Source organism: Taudactylus pleione, unplaced genomic scaffold (genome assembly GCF_031769625.1).
Source record: "Taudactylus pleione unplaced genomic scaffold, aTauple2 ptg000201l, whole genome shotgun sequence".
In the NCBI taxonomy this organism is placed as follows: domain Eukaryota; kingdom Metazoa; phylum Chordata; class Amphibia; order Anura; family Myobatrachidae; genus Taudactylus; species Taudactylus pleione.
The window spans coordinates 3,832,037-3,856,655 of NW_028284603.1; the positions used below are offsets into that span (position 1 = coordinate 3,832,037).

General features: G+C 44.0%; 1 protein-coding gene across 1 annotated transcript in view; it reads left to right on the forward strand.

Annotated features, from left to right (window-relative positions):
* The window catches only part of PCSK2 (proprotein convertase subtilisin/kexin type 2), a 195,006-nt gene that overhangs the window by 16,456 nt on the left and 153,931 nt on the right, over window positions 1–24,619 (forward strand). The window contains exon 2 of the mRNA XM_088477202.1: window positions 18,545–18,643. Coding sequence (XP_088333328.1) covers window positions 18,545–18,643 — 99 coding nt within the window. The remainder of the gene's footprint in view (window positions 1–18,544; window positions 18,644–24,619) is intronic.

Sequence of the window (24,619 nt, forward strand, 5' to 3'; positions counted from 1 at the left end):
ATGACTAAATAGGAAATGGTAAAAAGTGAAAGATATTGAAGTGAACGTTTAACGCTTGCTAGTCTGCGGTGTTCTAGAACAATTCTGCAAATGTAACACAAGTATGCACTAAGGCCTTTCTAAAACATAAATAAATCTTCCAAATAGGTTCATTTTCACCAAAACTGCAGAAATCACCCTAGTAGAGTAGAAAATTGCATGTGCAGTAGTGTCTTCTACTTCTAACAAGTGGACATCTTATCCTGAGCAAGAGGTTAGAAATTAAGAAGTAACTCCAGATACTGCAGCATATTTACAGTACATGATACCATGTGTTTCCAATTCTGTAGGTCTGTAAAGAACATAGATAACAGACAATTCTTAATGGCTTTGTGAGTGTGTTCATTAATGAGAATAGAAGCTTGATCAGTATCGGGGATAGCAGAGTCAAAGAGGACAGATGTATAGAGCTGAATCTATGTGAATCATATTACACTAGTTTCTCAAGGGCATACAGAGGAACGTAACTGCAGTAAATAATGACATTAATCTAAGGTAAGATAAGGTTATATATTTATTTTAAGAAAATGTAAAAAAAAAAAAACATTCTAGATAACAAGAAAATACATAAGAGTTTAATAATAAAAATGTATGATTCTGTCAGTTTTGGACAGTGGGATTCATTTACAAAGTGCAAAATGGGCAAATTGCAGTGCAAAATGGGACGTGCCTCGAGTCCCGCTCCTGGATTTCCCCTAAGCATATCGGTTTGAAGTGATGAGGCCTGGGTTTGCGAAAAGGAGAAGACGAGAAGTTTCTGCTGGCTGATGAGAAAAATTGGGCTGACCAAGGTCATTCCTCTGAGTACGGAGTAGGTGCAATCGTTAGATTATTAAAATTAGATAAAAGGGTTGGGGGGGAGGGAATTTTTTGCATTATAGAAGGACACACTTTCATTCTGCAAAAACACTTGATTTGGGCACCAGCTACATCCATAGACTGTAAAGTAGGCATGCGCTATGAATAGTGCTAGCAAATCATCTAGGTGAACAAGTGCAAAGTCAAATGATTTGTTGTACTGTATGCATCCGGTGTATTTCACAAATGTAGACCAGCGAAAACATACAGTAGTAGTATAAGTTTAACCAATTAGATGTGTGATCTTTATTTCCGACAGAAATTTATATCTCTATCACACATGGTCCAACTTTTGTGTTGTAAATGTATTCAAATTCTGTGGCTAATTACAGCTTGGTCTAGTCTGCTACTTGTTTTAAGTGGATTAGTTAGTGGTTGTAAGGTCTAGCCACCACTGTGACAGCCCATGCAGCTTCTATGGGCCTGGACAGTCAGGGGATCCTGACAATATCCTAATTCAGATGTAGGCACAGTGTTGAATTTGGCTTGTACATGTGTCAGAGTCGCACTGCGTATGTGCCACGATGGTCTTTCGATGGAGTTCATAGTGTGAAATAGGTCACAGAGTGGTTGACAGAAAGTGTCCATTTAGGGGAGGTGACGGGGAAGTGGCGACTAAAATGCAGGTGTGTCACGAACGTTTCGGGGTTGTGTTGAAGCCAGTGACTGCATCTAATTACGCAGTGGTTCTGGCCCCGGCATCTTATCGTGATGGGCATTCTGATCAACCATAGGGTTGCTCAGAGGTCTGATGGTGCAACTGATGTTTGTCTGATGCTGAGTCTTTGTACGCAATGGGCGGATCTGAGAATTCTTTGGTGGGTGTCTCTGTACAAAAGACGACGGCTCCATCATTTGCAGATTCTCTCACAAGCGCTGTGTACGGGACCACCAAAGCAATGGGCAATGCATTCACCTCTAAATCAAGCCCAATGTGTGTATACCCACTCTGGAACTCCCTACTCTTCTAAGCATGTACAGCGGAGCCCTCTTTGGGCTTTCATTTTCAGGATCGGAAGCAGAGAGCAGTGACCCTGGTGTGGTGGGTAGAAAAACGCATCGCCAGCCCTTCCCAAAAGAAGAGATTTGAAATGGGACCAGTTTTCTGCTAGATACATGTATGTCTAGCCCCAGGGGCGTATCTATAATGGGTGCAGTGTGTGCAGGGCACACGGGCTCCCGGGTCCAGAGGGGCTTCGCACCGCACACCCTGCACCCATATTATTTTAAACTTACCTGTCTATGGTCGGGTGCCAGCGCTGCTCAGAACACCGGAAAATGGCCGCTGCGGCCATTTTTACGGTGTTCTGCGCATGCACAGTAGACTCCGGGCACTAGAGTGTTACCGGAGTCTACTGCGCATGCACAAAACTCCAGAAAAATACATACTGACGCGCTGTCAATCAAGCAGCTGGTAAAGGGATAGTCAGTCCCAAAGAAACGAGAAAATTGTAATAATATAGAAACAAGCGCTAGATGTTCACACTATAAGCAATTTAGAGATCGTAATCAAAAATATACTGAGATGGTCGGTTAAACTTAAAAATAATATAATTTAATAAAACATAAACAATGTATCACTAAATTATTGCACAAATGCTGCAATCAATCCAATGAGATCACAAATGAAAATAAAATAGTGCAGCTGTGGATTCTCACAATAAAATCACAATCAAAATCACCAATGGAAAGGCAAAAAACGCAACTGTTAATAGTTCTCATGTGTTGAGTCCTGGGATAAGGACTCCCTCCTTACTGTCCAAAGGATAATAATGAGCAGCGTAAGATATTACCAGTCCATAGTATGTGATCCAAAAATTCCTGTTAGCATCCTCAGTGCCTGTTCAGGTAAACGGAAAACATACAGGTCTCTTATAGCGCCGCAATCCTTGCCAGGAGAGATTGATGATGGAGTCCAAAAGTCATCCAACGCGTTTCTGATGCTAATAAATCAAGATCATATATTCTTATTCTACATCAACAAAATAAACCAAGAATATACAAAGTTCTGATTATATGATATAGGTCATATTAACATTATATTAGCATGGTTAGTGATGTTATTATTAATAACCCATATTTATAATATAACTTTATGTAGTGTAAATCAAGGCTATATATAGTGTCTCACACATGTAATGTATATTCTACCAATATATTATTTGTTTAAATGGCCACTATTGTTGTTATTACCAACCAATAAAAATATATAAAAAAAAAAAAAGGGCAAACATATACCAATGAAAAGTATAAAACTGAAAGATGATAGTATTTGGTCCATAGTGATATATCTTAATCGGAGTGGTTCCACACAATGAATGAATAAAGGAGGGCAACCATTAAATGATTGAACCTATATAGACAAAGGTGATGACAAATAAACACAACAAAATTCCCTAATAGGTCTAAATAATGCTTAGAGAAATTAACAGATAACTGAATTCAATTCTATGGATTCATTGAGACCATCTGGATGTAACGAATTAAACTTCAACATCCAGAAGACCTCTCTACTACACAACATATTAAACCTATTGCCCCCTCTAGAAGTAGGGGGTATAATCTCAAGTCCCATAATACGGAGACATGTCGGGTCACTGTTATGTTTAATATTAAAATGGCGTGGAACACTATGAAGAACATTCTTATTCATGATATTTCTCCGATGTTCCATGAATCGGGTTCTGAGTGTTCTGGTAGTACGACCATGGGCAATAGGTTTAATATGTTGTGTAGTAGAGAGGTCTTCTGGATGTTGAAGTTTAATTCGTTACATCCAGATGGTCTCAATGAATCCATAGAATTGAATTCAGTTATCTGTTAATTTCTCTCATCATTATTTAGACCTATTAGGGCATTTTGTTGTGTTTATTTATCATCACCTTTGTCTATATAGGTTCAATCATTTAATTTATTGTGTGGAACCACTCCGATTAAGATATATCACTATGGACCAAATACTATCATCTTTCATTTTTATACTTTTCATTGGTATATGTTTGCCCTTTTTTTATTTTTTTTAAATATTTTTTTTGGTTGGTAATAACAACAATAGTGGCCATTTAAACAAATAATATATTGGTATACTATACATTATATGTGTGAGACACTATATATAGACTTGATTTACACTACATAAAGTTATATTATAAATATGGGTTATTAATAATAACATCACTAACCATGCTAATATAATGTTAATATGACCTATATCATATAATCAGAACTTTGTATATTCTTGGTTTGTTTTGTTGATGTAGAATAAGAATATATGACCTTGATTTATCAGCATGCTTTTCTCCTTATGAATGGGACACTATACACAACTTTAAACTGAGGTTATCCAGATAACACTATGAGTATTGGTTGCCAATAACAACAATGGCTAACCATGTTAAGATGATGTCAGTATAACCTACATCACATGATCGGGACACGGTACATACCCTTAAATTGATTGGCGCAGAACAGGAACACGTGATCTGTTCAGCCACGTGATCGGACTACGAGCGTGTGACAATTTTCCGTCGTTCTGCGCATGCACATTAGACTCCGTGAACACTCTAGTGCTCGGAGTCTACTAATGCTCCGGCGGCTGGCCAGCCGTGTCAGTCGGCTGCCGGCCACCAGGGAGAGAGGGGGCCCCACACTGGGAGTGCACACGGGCCCCCTCCTGTCTTAAGACGCAGCTGTATAGCCCTATAGATGCCATATAGCTGAGAGTGGTGACTGATTGGCATAGCCCTGTAAACATAATAGTGCACCATTGTGTCACAGGTTGTTTCTCAACCCACTGATATCACAATTGTTTAGTATGGTCAGATTATTAAGATTATCAGAGAAAAATAAACAACCAGCTCTCACATCCCTGCAAAACACAGCTAAAAAATGAAGTATTTTAAAGCAAATACATAAAAAACAGCATTTGCATAGTGAGGACATTAATCTATCTCTGTAAGTGAAAATACAATAATATCATGCTCCAGCACCTACATTAACGCAAAGCATAACATACTGTACAAAGCTTTTGTTCTCTCTGACCTATTTTTATCACTTGAACAAGCACTGCAAATAATGATCCAAATATAGCAAGTTTTAGAAATTTAAAGCATACAGTACATGCTAAAGAAATCAAGAGGGTTCTGTTTTCATACCTCTGTTCTTATTATACGCTGCTCATAATTTTACAGTACATCATGATAAAACTCTACCACTCTCCATAGTGTCCTTATGTATAGCAACCAAGGGGGAAGGTCTACATTTAAGCTGCAAAGAAATTGAACGAACGGCATAAACGGCATCTTTTAAATATAAGCATCCTTTAACACTGAGGAGCTTCCAACTATCTTGAATGGGGTGAGACACACAATGTAAGGAGTTCTGGGCCTAATTCAGACCCGCTCGCGAGCGCTGAGCGCTCGCAAATGGGTCGATGTTGGCCCAATGCGCATGAGGGAGCCAGCTACGTCGTGCGCATGCGCGAGACCCGGATAGTGACGGGCAAGCCGTTGCTATGGGTCTCGCTACAAAGGGGGCGTGCTGTCGATGGTGAGTGACAGCCGAAAGCACTCCAGGGCTTGCGGCAACGAGACCCTACCACAAGGGTCTCATCGCAAGCCCGATGGTCGCAATGGTCTTGACCATCGCGACCATCTTTTTGGCCGCTCGCTATAGCTGTGGGTGGTCACCCACAGCTATACGAGTGGCCAGGAGGCCGCTCTAAAAACTAAGAGGGACTGGTCCAGAATGCCTCCATGACTAGCCCATGGGAACGCCTCCGTCTGGCAGCCACGCCCCTGGCACGCCCACCAAAGGGGGCGTGCTGTCACTCACCATCGACAGCACGCCCCCTTTGGTGCGAGACCCCGAGCGATGTATTCCTCGTCGCTCGCCGGGTCTTGCGCATGTGCACGACAGAGCTCCCTCCATCGTGCGCATGCGCATTCACACAACATCGACCCGCTTGCGAGCGTCCTTTGCTCGCGAGCGGGTCTGAATGACCCCCTCTATATATGATGGGAGGTGCTACCTGATGAGACTAAAGACAAAATCTCAGAAACAGACAAATCTCAGGTGCACAGCTCCAAATTATTAATAATATATATAAATGCAGAAAAATTTTGCAATCAATAGAGGTTTTTAGCATAATCATGGCCAAGGTTAAGGGCCCACCCACCATATCCAGGTAACCTCTTTCGGGTGGGTCCCTAACATATTAGGGTTCAAATCCAGAGCGCAGGACCCCCCAAAACTGGCCCAGCCAAGCTGCCCCAGGGCACCACCATAGTAAGAAAAGTGCAGTGTAAAGAGATAGTTAGGAGCAGCTGCAGCTGCATATAAAGAATGAAAATAAAAAAGTGAAGTACATATATATTAAACACACACAGTGAAGGGTTAAAATGTGTTATAAAGGAAAATGTGTTATAATGCGGTGCCCTGAGACAGATTAACCAACGCAATTCAGGGGGACCCACACCACAAAAATGAACCAGACCCCCGAAGTGTGAATGGATGCCATTCACTGTCGGCAGAGGGCTGGGGGAAGCCCAGCCAGTGACGGAGGGCTGGGCTTTACCCCCGGCCTGACGTTATTTGGAGGCGTGCCACGCGGGCATGCCTCAAAATAATGTAATGCAGGGGCGTGGCTTATGTAAATGAGGCCATGCCCCCAATTACAGGGCGCTATTTTCCGGACCGGCACAGGGTGCTCAGACCCCTGGAGCCGGCCCTGCAAGCGACACAGCATGTCAATCATGCCGTGGCTTGGGAGATCTTTGAGCGAGATTGCAGGACACGTTCTGCACATGCACAGAACGGGTCCTGTGCATGTGCAGTTTTCCGATAATCGGAAAACTGCGTTAATACACTACCGTCCGGACCTGAATCAAGCTCAACGTTATTGAGAAATTCACCCTTTGGGGTCAATCCAATTGATTGCAAAGGATGCTAGTTGCCATTGCCACGGTGTTAAAACGTTGGCAATGGCATGGCATCTCGCACCCCTCGCGACCTGCTCAGAGCCCGTATTTGCATAATTTTGCTTGGAGCCATATGGGTCTGTGAGTACTTTTATGTCGTTAAATGTCGCCTTTGTCGCGATGACTCACACTCGCGAGTACATCCCGTCTAATTGGATTGAGCCCTATATGTGTGTCCATGTTATATGAGTATCAGTTGTCAGCAGGGGACTGATCATGCGACTGATAAAATATTTTCTGTGAAGGGCTAAGTTAAGTGTATGTTTGAAAAGTAAACAGCTATTTATAATTAACTGTCACTAGTTCTAAGATAAATGATTGGCTGCAATCTTATAAACATCAGTCTCTCCATTACGGAAAGAAGTTGAGTGCACTTCATTTAAAATGATCATCATGTACAGTATGTATATAGCGCCACCATTTTACCCAGTGCTGTGCAGACAATATTTAATCATCATTTGCATAAGTCCCTGCACCAGGCCTTGAAGATTCTGCCACTACAGATCTGATGGAGATCCTTATGTAATAGCCTGCGAGAAGCAGTTGTAGTCCATATTTTTAAAGCAACAATAACATAGAAGGCAAAACCAGGTTTGCTTTCCCCTTCAAATTATTGCTACTTTAAAAATTCGGGCTAACGCGCCGGAATGGAATCTGTGCCTGCATCTCATAGGCTATCACATAAGGCTCTAGGTGTCATCCCTGTACCTATAATAGGACGTCCTGCGCACATTCCATTTCAACTTTTGTTGGAAAGCATTGTTAGGCACACGCAATTTAAATACTGAAGCACAAAAGTGCGACGTCACCCTAATACAGACAGTCCCGATATCTACAAGGGTGTAAAATAAAAAGACACCTGGGGTAAATTTACTAAAGTGAGAGTTTTTAGAAGTGGAGATGTTGCCCATAGCAACCAATAAGATTCTACTTAACATGTAAATAGCACCTTCTAGGATATAATAACTGGATTCTGATTGGTTGCTATAGACAACATCTCCACTTCCAAAAACTCTCACTTTAGTAAATTTACCCCTTAAGGTGGGTACACACCTGACAGATATATCTGCAGATGATGGTCGTTCATACAAACTGAACGGCCATCATCTGCTTTTGCCCTCGCGTCCCGGCAGCCGGGGGGCGGGATCCAGCTGCCGGTGGGCGGGTCAAGGACGTGTCCCACCACCTTCCTCGGGGCTGCCGCTGTGTGTGTACAGGCGGTCTGCAGTCCGCCCGTACACACTTGCCGATGGACATATACGTCTTCAGCCATGTCTGTCCAACGGCTGTCCAGCACAGTCAATGCGATATGTCAGTGAACGCCGACGCTCACCGACATATCGCGGGTACACACTGGCCGACGGGCAGCAGATATATTAGCCGATCAATTGATCGCCCAATGTATCTGTCAGTGTGTACCCAGCATAAGAGAGTATAACTTACGGGCAAGCATGCTGCATTGTACACAAAAGGAAGTGAGCAGTGTATCATTGCTTTTTCAGAAGAGCAAATAGATATGGTTATTGTTAGAAGTGATAACACTCTACCTTTTGTGATATACAGAGGTGCTGTAACCAGCTCTGTGTATGAGAGGATCCTGTCTGTCTGTATCAGAGGAATGTGTCGGAGAAGCAGCCGCTATTGTTCAAAAGCAGTGTGTGGACAAATGTGAAACAAATTGTTAGGTTTGTTATCAGATCAGGGATGGATTTATTTCTCACAATAGACACAATAGTTTTGGTGCCCTAAGTGCTGCTCGCTGGCTGACAACACCCCTTTAAGTAAAGGGGCAATTAAGAAATTGTATGAGAACCCTCATTACAGACAAGGACATGATTGCATCTCCTCTCAGAGACCTTCTCCCAGTTCAATGCTCAAAACCATTAAAATATAATATTATAGTGGAGAAAAGATGTATATTCAAGAAAATAATTACAGTCCATCATTTGGCAGAATAAATGCTTATACCATTTAATTTAGCAATTTCAAAGCACCCCCTCACCCTTCCCTGACTTTGAGGCTAAGCTTCTTAGTTTAGGCTAATTTATATATTGAAATAACAATTGGATGGATGGGTGAGAATTGCTCCTCTCTGTATTGCAGTAGTATGTGGAGGCTCTTTATTACATTGGTTGGCGTACACCTACGGGTATATTTACTAAAGTGCAGGTTTTTAGAAGTGGAGATTCAGATTCTAGCTATTATTTTCTAGAAGGTGTTAGATAAATGTTAAGTAGAATCTGATTGGTTGCTATGGGCAGCATCTCCACTTCTAAAAACCCGCAGTTTAGTAAATATACCCCTTAGAGATGCATAACGTGAAGGTGCAAAATATGTCCCATAAAAGGTATGCGGCATACGGACGGCAGTTATTGGTGGCTGCACTGTAGATCAGTCTGTGTCCCACCTCCCACACGGTTATGTTTTTAAGGATCACGTGAGGCATTTGTGGAGACAGTAGGAGATTATGGGGTGGGGGTGGTGCCAAGGAATGTCATCACACCATGAAAGGGTCTGATTCGAGGACCTTCAGAAATACCATTTCTGGTCAGCAGCTACTCCCAGAGAAACAAATGTAGTTGCTCCTGCCATCTGTGCAAAGTGGCAGATGTACTACTAAGCTCTGGGAAGTGATAAATTGGAGAGTGATAAACTACCAACCAATCATCTCTTAACGGTCATTTTTCAAACACAGCCTGTAGCATGACATTTAGGAGCTGATTGGTTTTTAGTTTATCACTCACCAATGTATCATTTTCCAGAGCTTAATACATCTCCCCCTTAGACCCATTGAGCTCGAGTTTATGTTGACGGATAATACTGACTGCCGAAGTGAAGTACAATAGATAAACCTGTTTGAATTACCGGAATGGGTATGAAATACCGCTGGCCGCATGTCCGGCGGTTCGATTCCCGTCAGCGGCAGCCCGACATGAGCAGAGTTCGAAGCAGCGGAAGCCCGACAGCGCTGGAAATCCCGATCGTGGAAAGGTGAGTATCTACTAACCTAACCCCCTTAAACCCTAACCCTCCTTAGGGGTGTCTAACCCTAACTTCCCCCCCAAGTGCCTAACCCTAATCCCCCCTCTAAGTGCCTAACCCTAACCACCCCCTTCCCCGCTGCCTAAACCTAAGTCCCCCGGGGTGGTGCCTAACCCTAAGTCCCCCCCCTGGGAGACCTAAACCTAACCCTCCCCTCCGCGGCTGTCCGCTCGCGGCACCCGGCATCCCTATGATCGGGATGCCGGGCGCCGGTCTCCCGGCGTCAGGGAAATGTGGGCGTCTACATCTAGACGCCCGGCATTTCACCCTTGCCGGGATATGACAGTCGGGAAGCCGGCTGTCGGTATTTAGGCAGTCGGCTTCCCGATTGCATACCGAATTACCACTTTGTACTTGATAATTTTAGGATTGCAATTGGTTATTACCATAGAAATAAGCGGTTCGGTTTTGGTTCGGTTCTTCCTGCCAAGTTCAGATCTCAGAAAGAGGTAAAATGTCATCTTACACGGGCATCTAGGCACAGATTATGTGAAAGATGAGGTTTTGCCTCGTTTTGAGATCCGAACTTGGCGGGAAGATCTGAGTCAACACCGAACTGCTTATCTCTAGTAATAAGAAAGTATAGACTGGGGTGCTCTCACTAGAGGGTACTCTCATTGCTTATTTTGCAGATATTAAAGACGAAATTGGTTTATTACATAAAACTTACATAAATCACAAATATAAAATGGAGGTCTATTAAAAATGGAAAAGTTATGCATAGATATACATGCATGTAATATTAGAAATCAAAGGTATAGTCCCGACTTTTGTAAAGTCCTGGTCACTGTCTGATCATTGAGTGAAAGGGAGTATTGCAAAAGTCAGTGAATATGTAAAAACAGTGATTTTCTATCGAGCTGCAACTAGCCGAATGTACAGTAACAGAGGATAAAGCACTAACATATTGCCAGAAAACCACAACTTTTAGGGGCCTATTCATGATCACTGATGGGCCTGTTCCCAGGGCTGTTGAGAGCTCTGTCGGGCCCGAGTACTGCAGGAAGGCGTGGTCAAAGACACATGCTCAGCACAAGGGGGGCGGCTCCAGGGGAGGAGGGGCGATCAGTGCAATCACCCACACCTGTAACACCTCCCTGTCTGCTACTGCTGGCTGTGGTGTATCGCAGCGCAGCCAAAACAGTGCATTGGACAGTGAGAGGATACTGATGCTGCTGCACTGTTATACAGACCAGCGGTAGTAGACAGAGCAGAGGGCAGAGCGATCACTTACACATACCTGGATTACTTACCTGGGGCCCCCCACGGGCCCCTCTAACTGGTCCGGGCCTGAGTAAGTACCCGCTACCCCCCTCTTCCCCCCCTCAGCATCCCTGCCTGTTACATCTACTGAAACCTTAGTTTCCACGTTTTTAGTAACTGTCCCAATCCACATTAAGGGCATTTCAGTTTTCGAAGTTAGCCTGCGGAACCTACACCATCTTTAGATGGCATTAGTTCCTGGAGCCCAGATTCTTCCTATTGAATGGAGATCTGGGATGCAAAGAGGGATCCAATCGCACCCCTCCACTTCCTCTGCACTGGTCCTCTCTGGCAGTGCACATGCATGATCTCTGGTCACACAGGCGCACAAACACCTCCAGGTATTGCGAGGATGGCTGCTTTATTTAATTGCTCAGGTATTATAGTATCCATCACCGCAATCCCCGATAATGACTATGCCCCTTAAACACAAGTTAGCAAAAGTCACCGTATCAATTTCTAAACTGAACCATTGAGGTAAAACATAATAGAATAAGCTTACGTGCCCCCCAAACAAGCCCCTTCCTCTTTGACCAGTGCTATTCATTAGTGTATAAGGCAGGGACGGGGAACCTCAGGCCCGGGGGCCGTATAAGGCCTGCAGAATCATTTGGTCTGGCCCTCTGAGTTTTTTTCTGCTACCCTCATCTGGCTAGCAGGGTGTCTAGAATGGCAACCTGCAGCCAGATTCTATGCAGCAGTGCCACCTGGAGCGTCCTTAGGACGCTTCAGACAGTCACACCGCTGCCCTTACAGCTTCCCGAAGCGTCCTCAGAATGCTCCAGGCATTGTTGTAATCACCGGCGATTGTGGCCCCACCCCAGTGTGACATCACATGGAGGGGGCGTGGCCTGCACCGGCCCGTGAATAATGTTATATATATCAAAATGGCCCTCGGCAGAAAAAGGTTCCCCACTCCTGGTATAAGGAGTACCTTCTATTGATACCCCATAAGCGCAAGTGCAAGCACTCCTTGATCAATGTACGTCAAATGCTTTTGACATGCGGTATCGCTGAGGTTTGAATGGCCAACAGTGGTTAAAAGCCCTAACAGGCATTGAGAAATGTAGCGGTGAAAGCCTATAAATCAGAAGGTTACTGAACAGTCCTCGGGAAAAAGTCCTTCATGTTTATATTGTGAAAGTACTGTAGGTGCTGCCATTCCATTGTAGAGGCAGCACTTTGAAGATGAAACATCAATGCATGTTGCTGGGTGACAGGATGCAAGAATCATGAACCACTCATTTCTGTAGAACATGGCAGAGAAATGAAACAAATTATAAACAGGACAGACAATAAGACTTTCTTTAGACATATAAAAGGGAGCGGCAGATACTATACATAATGGAATTCCCAGATGTCTGAGCCTTTATGTAATGCTCTTATGGTGCTCTTACTGTCATGGTCCAGTTCACAGAAGTGGGATGAAATAAATGTGTATTAGAGGAACACTAAGCCTTAGATACTTTCCAGCTACCCTGTGGGATGAATAAATCTGGTGCCTGCTAATCTATTATCAAGTAGAAAATTCCATAACGGTTCAAACAAGGTACAGTTAAGAACATTGGGTTTATACCAGTGGTTCCCAAACTTGGTCCTCAAGGCGCCCTAACAGTCCAGGTTTTAAGGATATCCATTTTTTTAGCACAGATGGTTAAATCACATTGACTGAGGTACTAATTATGACACCTGTGCTCCAGCATGGATATCTTGGACTGTCAGGGTTTTGGAACCATCGGTTTATAGTTATACAATATCGCTACAGTTAGTGGAATTCTACCAGAATGAAAGTCTGCAAAGTGGCTCCAACTTTAAATGTAAACTTTCATCAGCAAATTCAGAGACCTGCACTTCGCTCACAGGGAAACGTAATAACGTTGTGTAAAGAACAGCACGTGCAAAGTGTCTTTTTCACTGTTCTGGTGAATAGTGAACAGTGGGCCTTTTTCAGAGATGTAAGTAAACCCGATGGTACATCTCCGATATTTTGATGTCTGCGCGCAGCGGTAACCATTGGGGCGCATGCACAATGCATCTCGGAGGTATGTGCAGATTTAAAACATCAGGCTCTTGCGCCCAATGCGTCCACCTCCGAATCAGGCCCAAGGTGCGATCGTAGCTGCGATTACACACGCAGACCCGCTGCAAAAATATGCTAATGACTGCAATTGCAATGCATCGCACTGCCAGCATAGAGACGACCACTGCGACCCACTACCGCTATCTCACATCCGTAATACCTTGCAGTCCTGCGTATACATCAGGAACATCGAGCAACATCGGCCCCTCACGCACAATTACAACAGGCCAGTGAGTACTCAAGCTGCGTATGCCGTCGCAGTGGCCAATTTATGCACGCCCATGCAGCGGCGCTCAAATGGACAGCCACTCCCCCATCACCGCCCACAAATGCTGACTACCTGTCAATCACTCTGATGGTTTACAGTGCTCTGCGTGATCGCAGTGTAGCCATAGCGCACGCAAACTGCTATGCACGCGCATGTGCAGTACGTAAACAATCGGCCGACTGCGTACGCTTTTGCAGTTGCGATCCGTAATGAATCAGGCCCTCGGTTATTAAACATGTTCTAAACCATGGGACAATTTTAAGGCAGCTAGAATTTGGTAGATGGTAATAGAACCAATTTTCAACAGATCATTAACCTTTACTTCTTAAGAGCCATAAAAATGGAATGAGTATTAATATATGGATTTCCTCATTGTTAGTGCTGAACATTCATATTCTATGTCCCCAAACCCACATTTGCTTATTATTATTATCATCGGTGACTGTAAATCACTGTCAGAGTAATACATCCTTAGGCCAGCTCCAGTAGCTGGTGAGAGGGAAATGATTGGATTCAACCAATAATCATTCAAGCAGGTCAATAGCATTGAATTAGTTGGGGAGGCGGACAATCTCTATAGTAACAAGTCACTGATCATCTATAAATACACTAGAGTACAATTTGTGTGTTACTTTTTTTCTTTGATCTAATTTACAACACAGTTAAAATAGATTTAAAAACTAACTAGACCTGTATAGTTGTATTTGCAATACTTAAGAAATTCTGCAGCTGTAGAGGGCGGTATATTATTCAATATATTGTGAATTACATTTGCATAATATTAAAAAATGTATTACTTATTAACAGTTATTAACATAGCACACACGTGTTCCACAGCAATTTACGTAGAATATTTCGGTCATTCACATCAGTCCTTTCCCCAGCGGATGTTACAACCTATATTCCTATCACATGTACAGTACACACATAGGACCTCATTCAGAGGCGGTCGTTAGTTGCAAGCGTTCGCTCTGAATAAGGGCGGCCGCTTGCATCCTGAACGACCGCCTCCTTGTCGATCGCTAAGCTGTGAGTTAACACCCACAGCTCTAGTGACCGACATGGGTTATGGTCGCGATGGTCTTGACCATCGCAACCATCGGGGCTTACGACCAGACCCTAAGGTTAAGGTCTGGGCACTCGTAAGCCCCAGGGAGCTTCCTGCTATGATCGAGCAGGAAGCTCCCCACTGACATCAGCAATGATGTCAGTGGGGCCGCCCCCAAACGGCAAGCGTTCCGGCAGGAACGCCTCCGTTTGGGCAGGCACGCTCCCTGCCCGCCTCCCAAACGGGGCGAGCTGTCACTCACCATCGACATAGCTCGCCCCCTTTGGTGCGAGACCCCTAGCAACGGAGCCGTCGCTAGCCGGGTCTCGCGCATGCGCATGACGGAGTCGGCTCCGTCGTGTGCATGCCCAGTGGGGCAACATCGAGTCGGTTACGATCGCTCAGCGGTTGCGACCGACTCTGAATGACCCCCTTAGATACTAGGGTTAGTTCTTTGTCACAAGCCAATACCAGTACAGATTTGTCCTCATACACTGGGTTTCTTTACGTCACAGGGCATAAGGCGCCCAGCGTTACTGAGCTGCTCTGAGAGGAGGAGTGTACCATATTTTTCTTTAAATTTAGCATCTTAGTCGCATTGCAGATGCAGTGAAAAGCCACTCACATTGTACTAGATATGCTAGGCTGAGACATTATCCATACTGTAATTGGTTTTACTCACACACAAAGTCTTTCCCGTTATTTTCTGTGCCTCTAAGAAACCGGGTGAGTGCAGGCATGGGTCATTTATGGCTGGAAAGCCTCCTTACCCTAAACTTATCCTATTACTTCCCTCCAGTCCTTAAAAAGGATCGTTGATAAAGTACACCAAGTATGAAACATTGGAAATCACTAGCACCACGAACTGAATACCCCCAATACTGATACCATACTGCCTCCCCCTGCTCACGCCAAGCATGGAGCACAGAGACCAGAAACAGCAGGGAGACGAGACTGCCAGTGTTATAGATGAACAGGTGGGAAGTAACAGGGTGAGTTTGGGATAAGGAAGCTTTCCAGCCGTAAATGACTTACAGCATACCTCCCAACATGACCCTCTCCAGGAGGGACACAATGCTCTGGTAAGAGGTGGGGCTGCAGCGCAGTTCAAAATTCAAATAGGGGAGCCACACCAACTGTCATTTCACACACTGCCAAACATCACGGGCTGGGACTCACTGGCAGTTGGTGTGACTCCCCTATTTGAATTTTGGACTATACTGCATCCCCACCCCAGCCAATCATAAACTACCAGGGAAGTCCAGGACCAAAGCATTGTGTCCCTCCTGGAGAGGGTCATGTTGGGAGGTATGCTTACAGTATTCCTGCACTCACCTGGCTTCTTAGAGGCGCAGAAAATATCAGAAAGGAACTATAATATTATCACTAATCAGCAACTTTTTTATTGCTGTTATTCACTTTTAATCCTATTTTTTTATTATTTTGATGATTCATTGTTTGTTGACACAAGCTAACATATTATATCTACAGTTACAGTAACACACACACATAGAGCTCGTTTTTCACAACAGTTCCTATAACAACCTACCTCTAGTGCTCTAGCACACACCAGAGCAAGTGTTGCATATCAAATGAATCAGTGCAGTCTCCTGGTGGGTCTTAGTAGCATCGCATTGTGACCAAGAACCATTTTTTGGGGGGCAAAAAAGGCGCTCTGCACTAGCAGAGTCGCAAGGTACCAGGTGTCTCACACTCAGGGGCCTATCTATAATGGGTGCAGGGTGTGCAGGGAACACGGGCCCCTAGGTCCAGGGGGGCCCCGCACCGCACACCCTGCACCCGTAATGTTACTTACGTCTCCGAAGTCCCACGTCGGCGAGGGGGTTCGGCACTGTAAAACGACTGGGAAATGGCCATGGCGGCCATTTTCCCATTGTTTACGCATGTGCAGTACAGGGAAAATGGCCGCGGCGTCAGCATGCGCAGTACAGGGAAAATGGTGGCGGCCATTTTCCCTGTGACCTGTGCATACATTATAGAGTCTGGACACACTCTAGTGCCCAGAGTCTATAACTCCGGCGCTGGCCGTGCACAGCTCAGTGCGCTGCCGGCGCTGGGTGGAGAGGAGGGTGCCCGTATCGGAGACTGCACACGTGCCCCCTCCTCTCTAGAAATGACCCTGCTCACACTGTATGGCGTATTGAGGCTAGGTGTATGGGGACACATCTGTATGGTCTGCCTATTCATGATACAAGGCTGAGCAGAGCTATGACTCAAAGCTGCAGAGATGCAGCCCTAGTAGAAGTAAATAAAGAGATTTTCAGTCTTATTATGCAGATTGGTATTCAGTGCACAGGAGCTGAAGGAGTCAGACACCAATATGAGATCCAATATGCACTGTGAAGACAGACTAATTCTAGATCACAGGTGCACAGACAAAGTAATTAGAGGATCAAAACAAAAAATCCTTTGTTAATTATAAAATCGTTATGAGAAATTTATCTGTGAAATCTCAGACATTTCTGGCTAGTTCAGTCTTTAATCCCAAGATATCCAGCTGTAATTGCACTTCACTTAGGGGCTTATTCATCATCACTAATGGGCCTGTAACACATGCGGAAATGCCAGTTTCTGCATGTTTTTTGTAACAGGTCCATTTTTTATCAGCGTCCCGATAGGGCGACTCAATATTTGGAGTTTGCTTCCTAGAATCAATGCCATCTTCAGATGGAGCTGATTCCTGGTGCCCTACTCCTTCCTATGGAAAGGAGCTCCAGGGTTGCAAAGAGGGATCTGAGCGTATCCCTCCGCCGCCTCTGCACAGCGGGACCTTTGGCAGTGCGCATGTCTGACCTCAGGTCATGCATGCGCAGGAAGCCGGCACTGTCCGGTATGTAATGCTGCTACTGAAGTCGCAGTATTAGGGTATCACGGGGACAGCAGCTTTTCGTAGCAGCTGTCCACGCATCGGAACAAATACTGAATTGCTCTGGTAATCTTGTATCCACCACCACAACTCGCGGCAAGTTGGATACTTAATTATCAGGGAGCTGAATGCCCTTGATAATGAATAGGCCCCTTAGTCACATTGCATCTCCTTATTATATATGCGGTCTGACCCTCCAAAATTAAGAATTCTTATCGCCGCAAAGCATGGAAATAGGTATTCCTTTTTTGTTCAAATTTATCAATTTCATTCGCTGAGACACAGACTCAGATAAGAGTCCTGGCGACCGATCAGGAGGAAGATCTGCGATCACTTCTACCTATAGACCCCCTCGCAGGCTACTGCGCATTCACAACTTTCCAGCTGCGATTGCGCATTGCGGCAAAAGTCGTGATGCACTTTTGGACTCCTGTAGTCAACCCCATAGAAGCCTATGAGGACGGCTGCTGCAGGAGCCAGTGGATGGAAAGCAAAAGAAATCTCCAATATCTTCTACTTTCCTAATTGGTACGTACATCTGAGGGATACTTAATTCTGCCCTTAAACATGCAGAAACAGCAGTTTCCTCATATATAAGGGACAAAAATTATTAATAAATATGCCCCTATGACGCAAAGAGAAGCTGGGAGATCTGTATATGGCCCAACGACATTTATTTATAAGCTCCAGGTTCCATCGTACCCATTACTAATTATTTTGTATGAAACATATATTTAATTATTTTATTATTATTATTATTATTATTATTATTATTATTATTATTATTATTATTTTCTTTACTTAAAGTATTCAAACTGGGACAACATAGCCTGTACTAGTTTTATTTAGAGGCATCTGATCCTTAGCATGTCTTTGTGGCAGTAAATGTTGCCACTATACAAAGGTAGGTTTTCAAAACAGTGAATGGTGGTTATTAAGACCAACCAGTGTAAATTATTAAGTAAATAACTGGCAAAATAAATGCAGAGGACAAAACTAATAATACACAATTTCTTTTACAGTTACAGTAGCATAGGATATTGATTTTCACAATAAGTCATTCTCATTTCTCTTCTTTCAGCTACCCTTTGCAGAAAGTTTATACCATTTCTATAACAACGGAGCTACAAAGTCCAGGAGAAAACGTAGTATCAGAAACCATTTGTCATTGCACCCCAAGGTAAGTCTTCATCATCTTGCACAGCTGTAGTTTCATGAAACATGGGAAATTTCCATTGAAATAAAAAAACACACACAAGCAACCTATGTAGATTGAATTGAGATTGAAAGTAGGGGGTTGTCACATGTCATCATTACAACAATGGCATAGGTAGGAGAAAAGACCTAATGCTGAAATCACTAGTCTCAGCATGTTCTTGTGGTTTGTCTCAGTCATCTTTGCCAATATGCCCTCAGAATATTATTATCCTTTATTTTTAAGGTGCCTCAAAGTTTTCACAGCTCCATACAGGGTAAATACAAAAAGACAGCAAAACATGACACGTCAATGGTACAGTAATAGTAAAGGCCCCCCATACACGGGTGCTCCACAATAACATTACAATGCAATGCCCAGCTCCTGGTCACTGAAGAGGAGCTGGCATTTTAGTGTCACTCTCTCTGACCCGGTGTGGTTCGCACCTCCCTAGGGACGCCACTGGTGAGGGTAGGGTAACTGATAGGTAGGGTGAGCAGTTGAAAGGTGTGATACAGTGATGTCCCCAGAACTTGGATAGCACAAAACAAGTTTGGAACCCCTGCAGAACAAGATCAGTATGACAGAAGCCGGATAGAGTGACAAGGCAAGGTAACAGCAATAACTTCACAAGTCAGAGAGATTTACCACATCACCCACAGTAGTTCTATATCCTAGGGTAAGGAGCAGGCAGTAAAGGACTGGGCTCCTGGCTTCAACCACAGACATAACTTTTTCATTCTGGAGCCTGATATTTGTCTGTTTTTTTATTGATAATGTGCTTAATTTACATTACATTGCCTACAAATTAATTATACTGTAGTACTGTTAAACTATATAAAGACAATGGAATTGGGGACTTGAATAAAAATAACAATGAGTTGTTATACAGTGGGGGGCAGATTCAATTAGCCACAATGTTTAGCGCATGGGCAAATCTAACACCCGGAGCTATTTCTATTATTATGCATTCTCCCGCCACTGTAAACCCACAACTGATGCGCGTTAACCCACAGATTTCACAGTTAAGTGCCCAAAATCTATGGGTTACCCCCCACCTCCACCCCATTTCGTATAACACAGGTTTGTTATTCCTCGCAGCCTCTGAAGCTCCGAGGAAATATCTGCCCTCTGGGGCTTTTAACAGGCGGGATATCAGTACTCAATTGAATAGGCTGCTAATCGAACTGATCATTTTGATTCTTAATAAAACCTTTGTTCTGGAATTGAAACTGTATTGGGTCTCCTAGATTACTCCCCAATTATTATTTTTCTGGACCTCATAATCCGTTTGCATGAATATTGTGTTTTTGTAACATCTGCTATTTAAAGATTAAAAAAATAATAATTAGAAAGATGTTTTCATACTTTTTAAATCCTCAAGATTTATATTTGCCCTTTGCGACCTTGACATAGAAGTCATGAACAGTTACATTAAAGAAATGTTCTTTTAAACCTGGAATTTTATATATTTTTTTACATATTGCTAAAATATTCTAACACTATATTTTGATAGATTTATTTATTTGCCTGATGTAAAAGGTATTGGTTTTTGTTACCAGTTCTGGAATATTTAACAACAAAGAGGGATGAAGTGTTGTGTACTGCTGCGGCCAATCAGATGTAAGCTTTGTAGTTAGACTAATGAAAGCTAATATATGAGTGATTTGTATGAATTACATTATATGTGCTCTACCAACACTACTTTATTAAAGGATAAATTACTCAAAGATAAAGGAAAAAAAATTGGTTGGAGCTCATTAAGATGAGAGGAAATACAAAGGCATATTTCCCTTTAATGCAGTGTTATGCTAATTTAACACTAACTTATACAGCAGTAAAACACTGGCATAGTAGATGACTGAGGTAGGCCTTTCAAACACACAGCTGTTGATGCAGCAAAAGACACTGGGCCTGATTCTGAGAGTTACGCAATGCAGATATTTCTGTTATCCATTGCACATGTGTGTAAGACGCGCTGCGCACGTGCAGCAATTGTTTTGCTATTATGCTCGTACAGAGGATTTAGGGGGTCATTCAGACCCACTCGCGAGCGGCAAGACGCTCGCAAGTGGGTCGATGGTCCCACTGCGCATGCGCACGACGGAGGGAGCTCCGTCGTGCGCATGCGCGAGACCCGGCGAGCGAAGGACTTTCCATCACTCCAGGTCTCGCACCAAAGGGGGCGTGCTGTCGATGTTGATTGACAGCACGCCCCCTTTGGTGGGCATGCCGGGGGCGTGCCTGCCAGACGGAGGCGTTCCCATGGGAACGCCTACCGTCTCAAGCCGGCCCCACTGACATCACTAGTGATGTCAGTGGGAGTGATTTTGGCACTGATAGAGCCAAAATCACTCCAGGGCTTGTGGTTGAGAAACCCGACCACAGGGTTTCACTCGCAAGTCCGATGGTCGCGATGGTCAAGACCATCGCGACCATCTTGTTGGACGCTCGTATATGCTGTGGGTGGTGACCCACAGCTATAGGACCGTCCAGGAGGACGCTCCATTTTAATCGAGGAGGGCCCTGATTCAGAGCAAGCGCTCTGGTCAGAGCGTCCGGCTCTGAATCAGGGCCTTAATCGCAAAGTGAGTGACAGGTAGTCAGCGTTTGGGGGTGGTAACAGGGGGGTGGTTAGAAAAAACGCAGGCGTGTCTGTCCGTTTAAACGCTGTTTCATGGGCGTGCATATATTAGCCATTGTGATCTCCTTCACAGCATGAGAGCTCTCTGCGTGTCAAGAGAGCTGCAGTGTTTCAGGTTGGTCAAACTTAACAGGCTGCGTGACTGCCCGATGTACGTCAATAGTACCGATGTTTACGTTGTTGCACATCGCCGGATATATATGAGCAGGCAGCAGTATGGAGAAGGAAAGGAACTGCTCATGATCCAAAACATACCACCTCATCAGTGAAGCATGGTAGTGGTAGTGTCATGGCGTGGGCATGTATGGCTGCCAATGGAACTGGTTCCCTTGTATTTATTGATGATGTGACTGCTGACAAAAGCAGCAGAATGAATTCTGAAGTGTTTCGGGCAATGTTATATGTTCATATTCAGTCAAATGCTTCAGAACTGATTGGACGGCGCTTCACAGTGCAGATGAACAATGACCCGAAAGCATACAGCAAAAGCAACCAAAGAGTTTTTTAAGGTTATAAAGTGGAATGTTATGTAATGGCAAGTCAATCCCCTCACCTGAATCCGATTGAGCATGCATTTCACTTGATGAAGACAAAACTGAAGGGAAAATGCCCCAAGAACAAGCAGGAACTGAAGACATTTGCAGTAGAGGCCTGGCAGAGCATCACCAGGGATGAAACCCAGCGTCTGGTGATGTCTGTGCGTTCCAGACTTCAGGCTGTAATTGCCTGCAAAGGATTTGCAACAAAGTATTAAAAAGTGAAAGTTAGATTTAGGATTGTTTAGTTTGTCCCATTACTTTTGGCCTCTAAAAAAGTGGGAGGCACATATAGAAACCGTTGTAATTCCTACACCGTTTCATCTGATTTGGATGTAATTACCCTCAAATTATATCTGAAAGTCTGCAGTTAAAGCACATATTGTTTGTTTCATTTCAAAGCCATTGTGGTGGTGAATAGAGGCCAAAATATGAAAATTCTGTCAATGTCCCAATATTTATGCAACTGACTGTATATATATATATATATATATACATACATATGTGTGCAGCAAAGGGGGTGGTCGAGTGTGCCGTGAGGGGGGGTCAGTGGTGCAGTTTGTGGTCGGAGGGTGCGTTTGGGTCCAAGAGGGAGAGAGAAAGTATGAAGGGGAGCTGAGGGGTAAGAGGAGAGGATTATATAAAGTGGGAGGGGAGAAGGGAGCAGGGCTGGTTCCAGAGGAGGGGCCAGCCCGCAGTTACTAGCCCCTGTAGGGGTCAGAGATAGGTTGAGGGGGGAGGAAGCGGGCAGAGAAAGGCTGTGGGGAGGGAGGAGGTCGAGGAGGTGGAAAGGGATATATCTCTGTGCCCGACTCCATGGTTAACCTGTTCCATATGACCCAGTACTTATACTGGTGCCTCTCAAATGTTTTGGGAGCGCGAGTCACCCGCTTGCCTCCAGTTCCAGAGCCTATGGACATCTCTATGCTCAGCTATGCTTTGGAAGGCATTAGCATATGCTAGCAACTGCGATACGTGAGAAAATGCAGCTGCGATTGCATTAGCATACATCTTGGAATTAGGCCCTCTGGGCACAGACAATTGGAACGTATGTGAAGTGTGACTAAGACGCATGTGCAGTAGAACAACATCGCTCCAATGTGTCCGACATTGGCAGTGGGTGCGTCTTAGAATCAGGCCCTTAATGTTTTATTTTAGGTGAAACTATTTTTGTTAGATAACCTCCTACACACTACACGAATATATATAAATTGTATTAAGCAGTTATAAAGAGCTTTTAAGTTGCACAGTAACAAAGAATTAAGACGTGTTTATCTGTGAATGGATAAAGATTATGTCATGTTACATCATGTAAAGCAGCTCTGTTTAGTTCACTCATTAAAGATCCCATTATTTAGCTAGACATTAGGATATTCTGTCTGAACATAGTTGGGCTCAGCCATTTCCCACAACAGATATCCATAAATCATTACTTGTCACATTGTTCCTTGAGGACTGGTTTTAAAAACACTATAAAACAAGGAGCCATTGGAAAGGAATAAAAATGGCTGATTTAAATAAGTGCTTATAGCGTGGGTGAGTGGATGTGGTCATGTCATAAAATGATGGAAATGTAAACTGTCTGGTAATGGGTTCTTGGAACAGTCTGTGATTTATTTGCTACTAAAATAAATGAAGGATATTTTCTTTCTAATGGTTATATGACATTGCATTTTGTATTGACATATGAAGTTATGAACATTGTAGAGTGCCTACAAATATGCAAAGCAATTTGGAATATAAAACTTTGGTTGTAGCTTTACTATATAACTCTACCCTTACTATGCCCTACATTAATAATTTGTTATACATACCACATACGGTATAACATTTATTACCTTGTCCTGCATAATTATATGCGTGTTGCTATGATACGAGCATGCTTACTGTACCATCTCTCCCGGAAGTTGCAGGAGACTCTGCACCCCTGGAAGAGTGTGTGGATCTCCCCATCCCATCCATTTCCTAATGAAGTCGGCAAGATGGGGAAACTGCAAGTCCGTAGGGAGGTGGTGGGGCAAAATGACGGGTCCGCATATATTTAACCCCGCCCCTCCTCACAGATCCACCAATCATGGCATTTTGCAGCAACAGGGGTGGGGCCTAATGACGTAAAGATCTTAGTCCTGCCCCCTAAATGGTCAGCTGCATCTCCTCTCCGGGCTTCTCCCAGAGAGGTAAATTATAATGTCTATGACTATGAGTGACATAATGTCATGTATCTAGAGATTTTAATACGCCTAAGGTGCCCCCTACTTCTCACATGTGAAGCTGTAGGCTGCAGATCCTCCTCCAGGTCAGTATTATTCTCAGAGCAAGGCGCTTGCTTATGATATTATAGCAAAATAACATACTTCCAGTCTGAGGAGCCGAGTATAATGCCCACGCCTTCGGGCGGTACACACAAGGCCGTAACTAGCGTAGTGGCACTGCAGGGCAGGGGGCGCTGTTTGGGCCTGTCAATTTACCTGTTTATTATCATTCTCACTTTTGTAGCTTCCTCTTCTTTTATCCCCAGCATCTCCTGTCCTCCGATATCTCTTCCCTGGCCCTTCCCCATGAGACCATGGCCCTTTTTCAAGTGCACTATCTTAATGTCCCTATTTAAAAAATGGGGAGGGGGTGGAAAGGCAATGCTCTGTCTGGCACATGACACCAAAAAGTCTAGTTACAGCTCTGGGTACACATGCAATATGCCGACATTGCAGCTCTGATCCTTGGGCCAGATTCATCCAGGATCGCAATTGCAAATCTGCACACAGATAGCTCTGCAATTGTGAT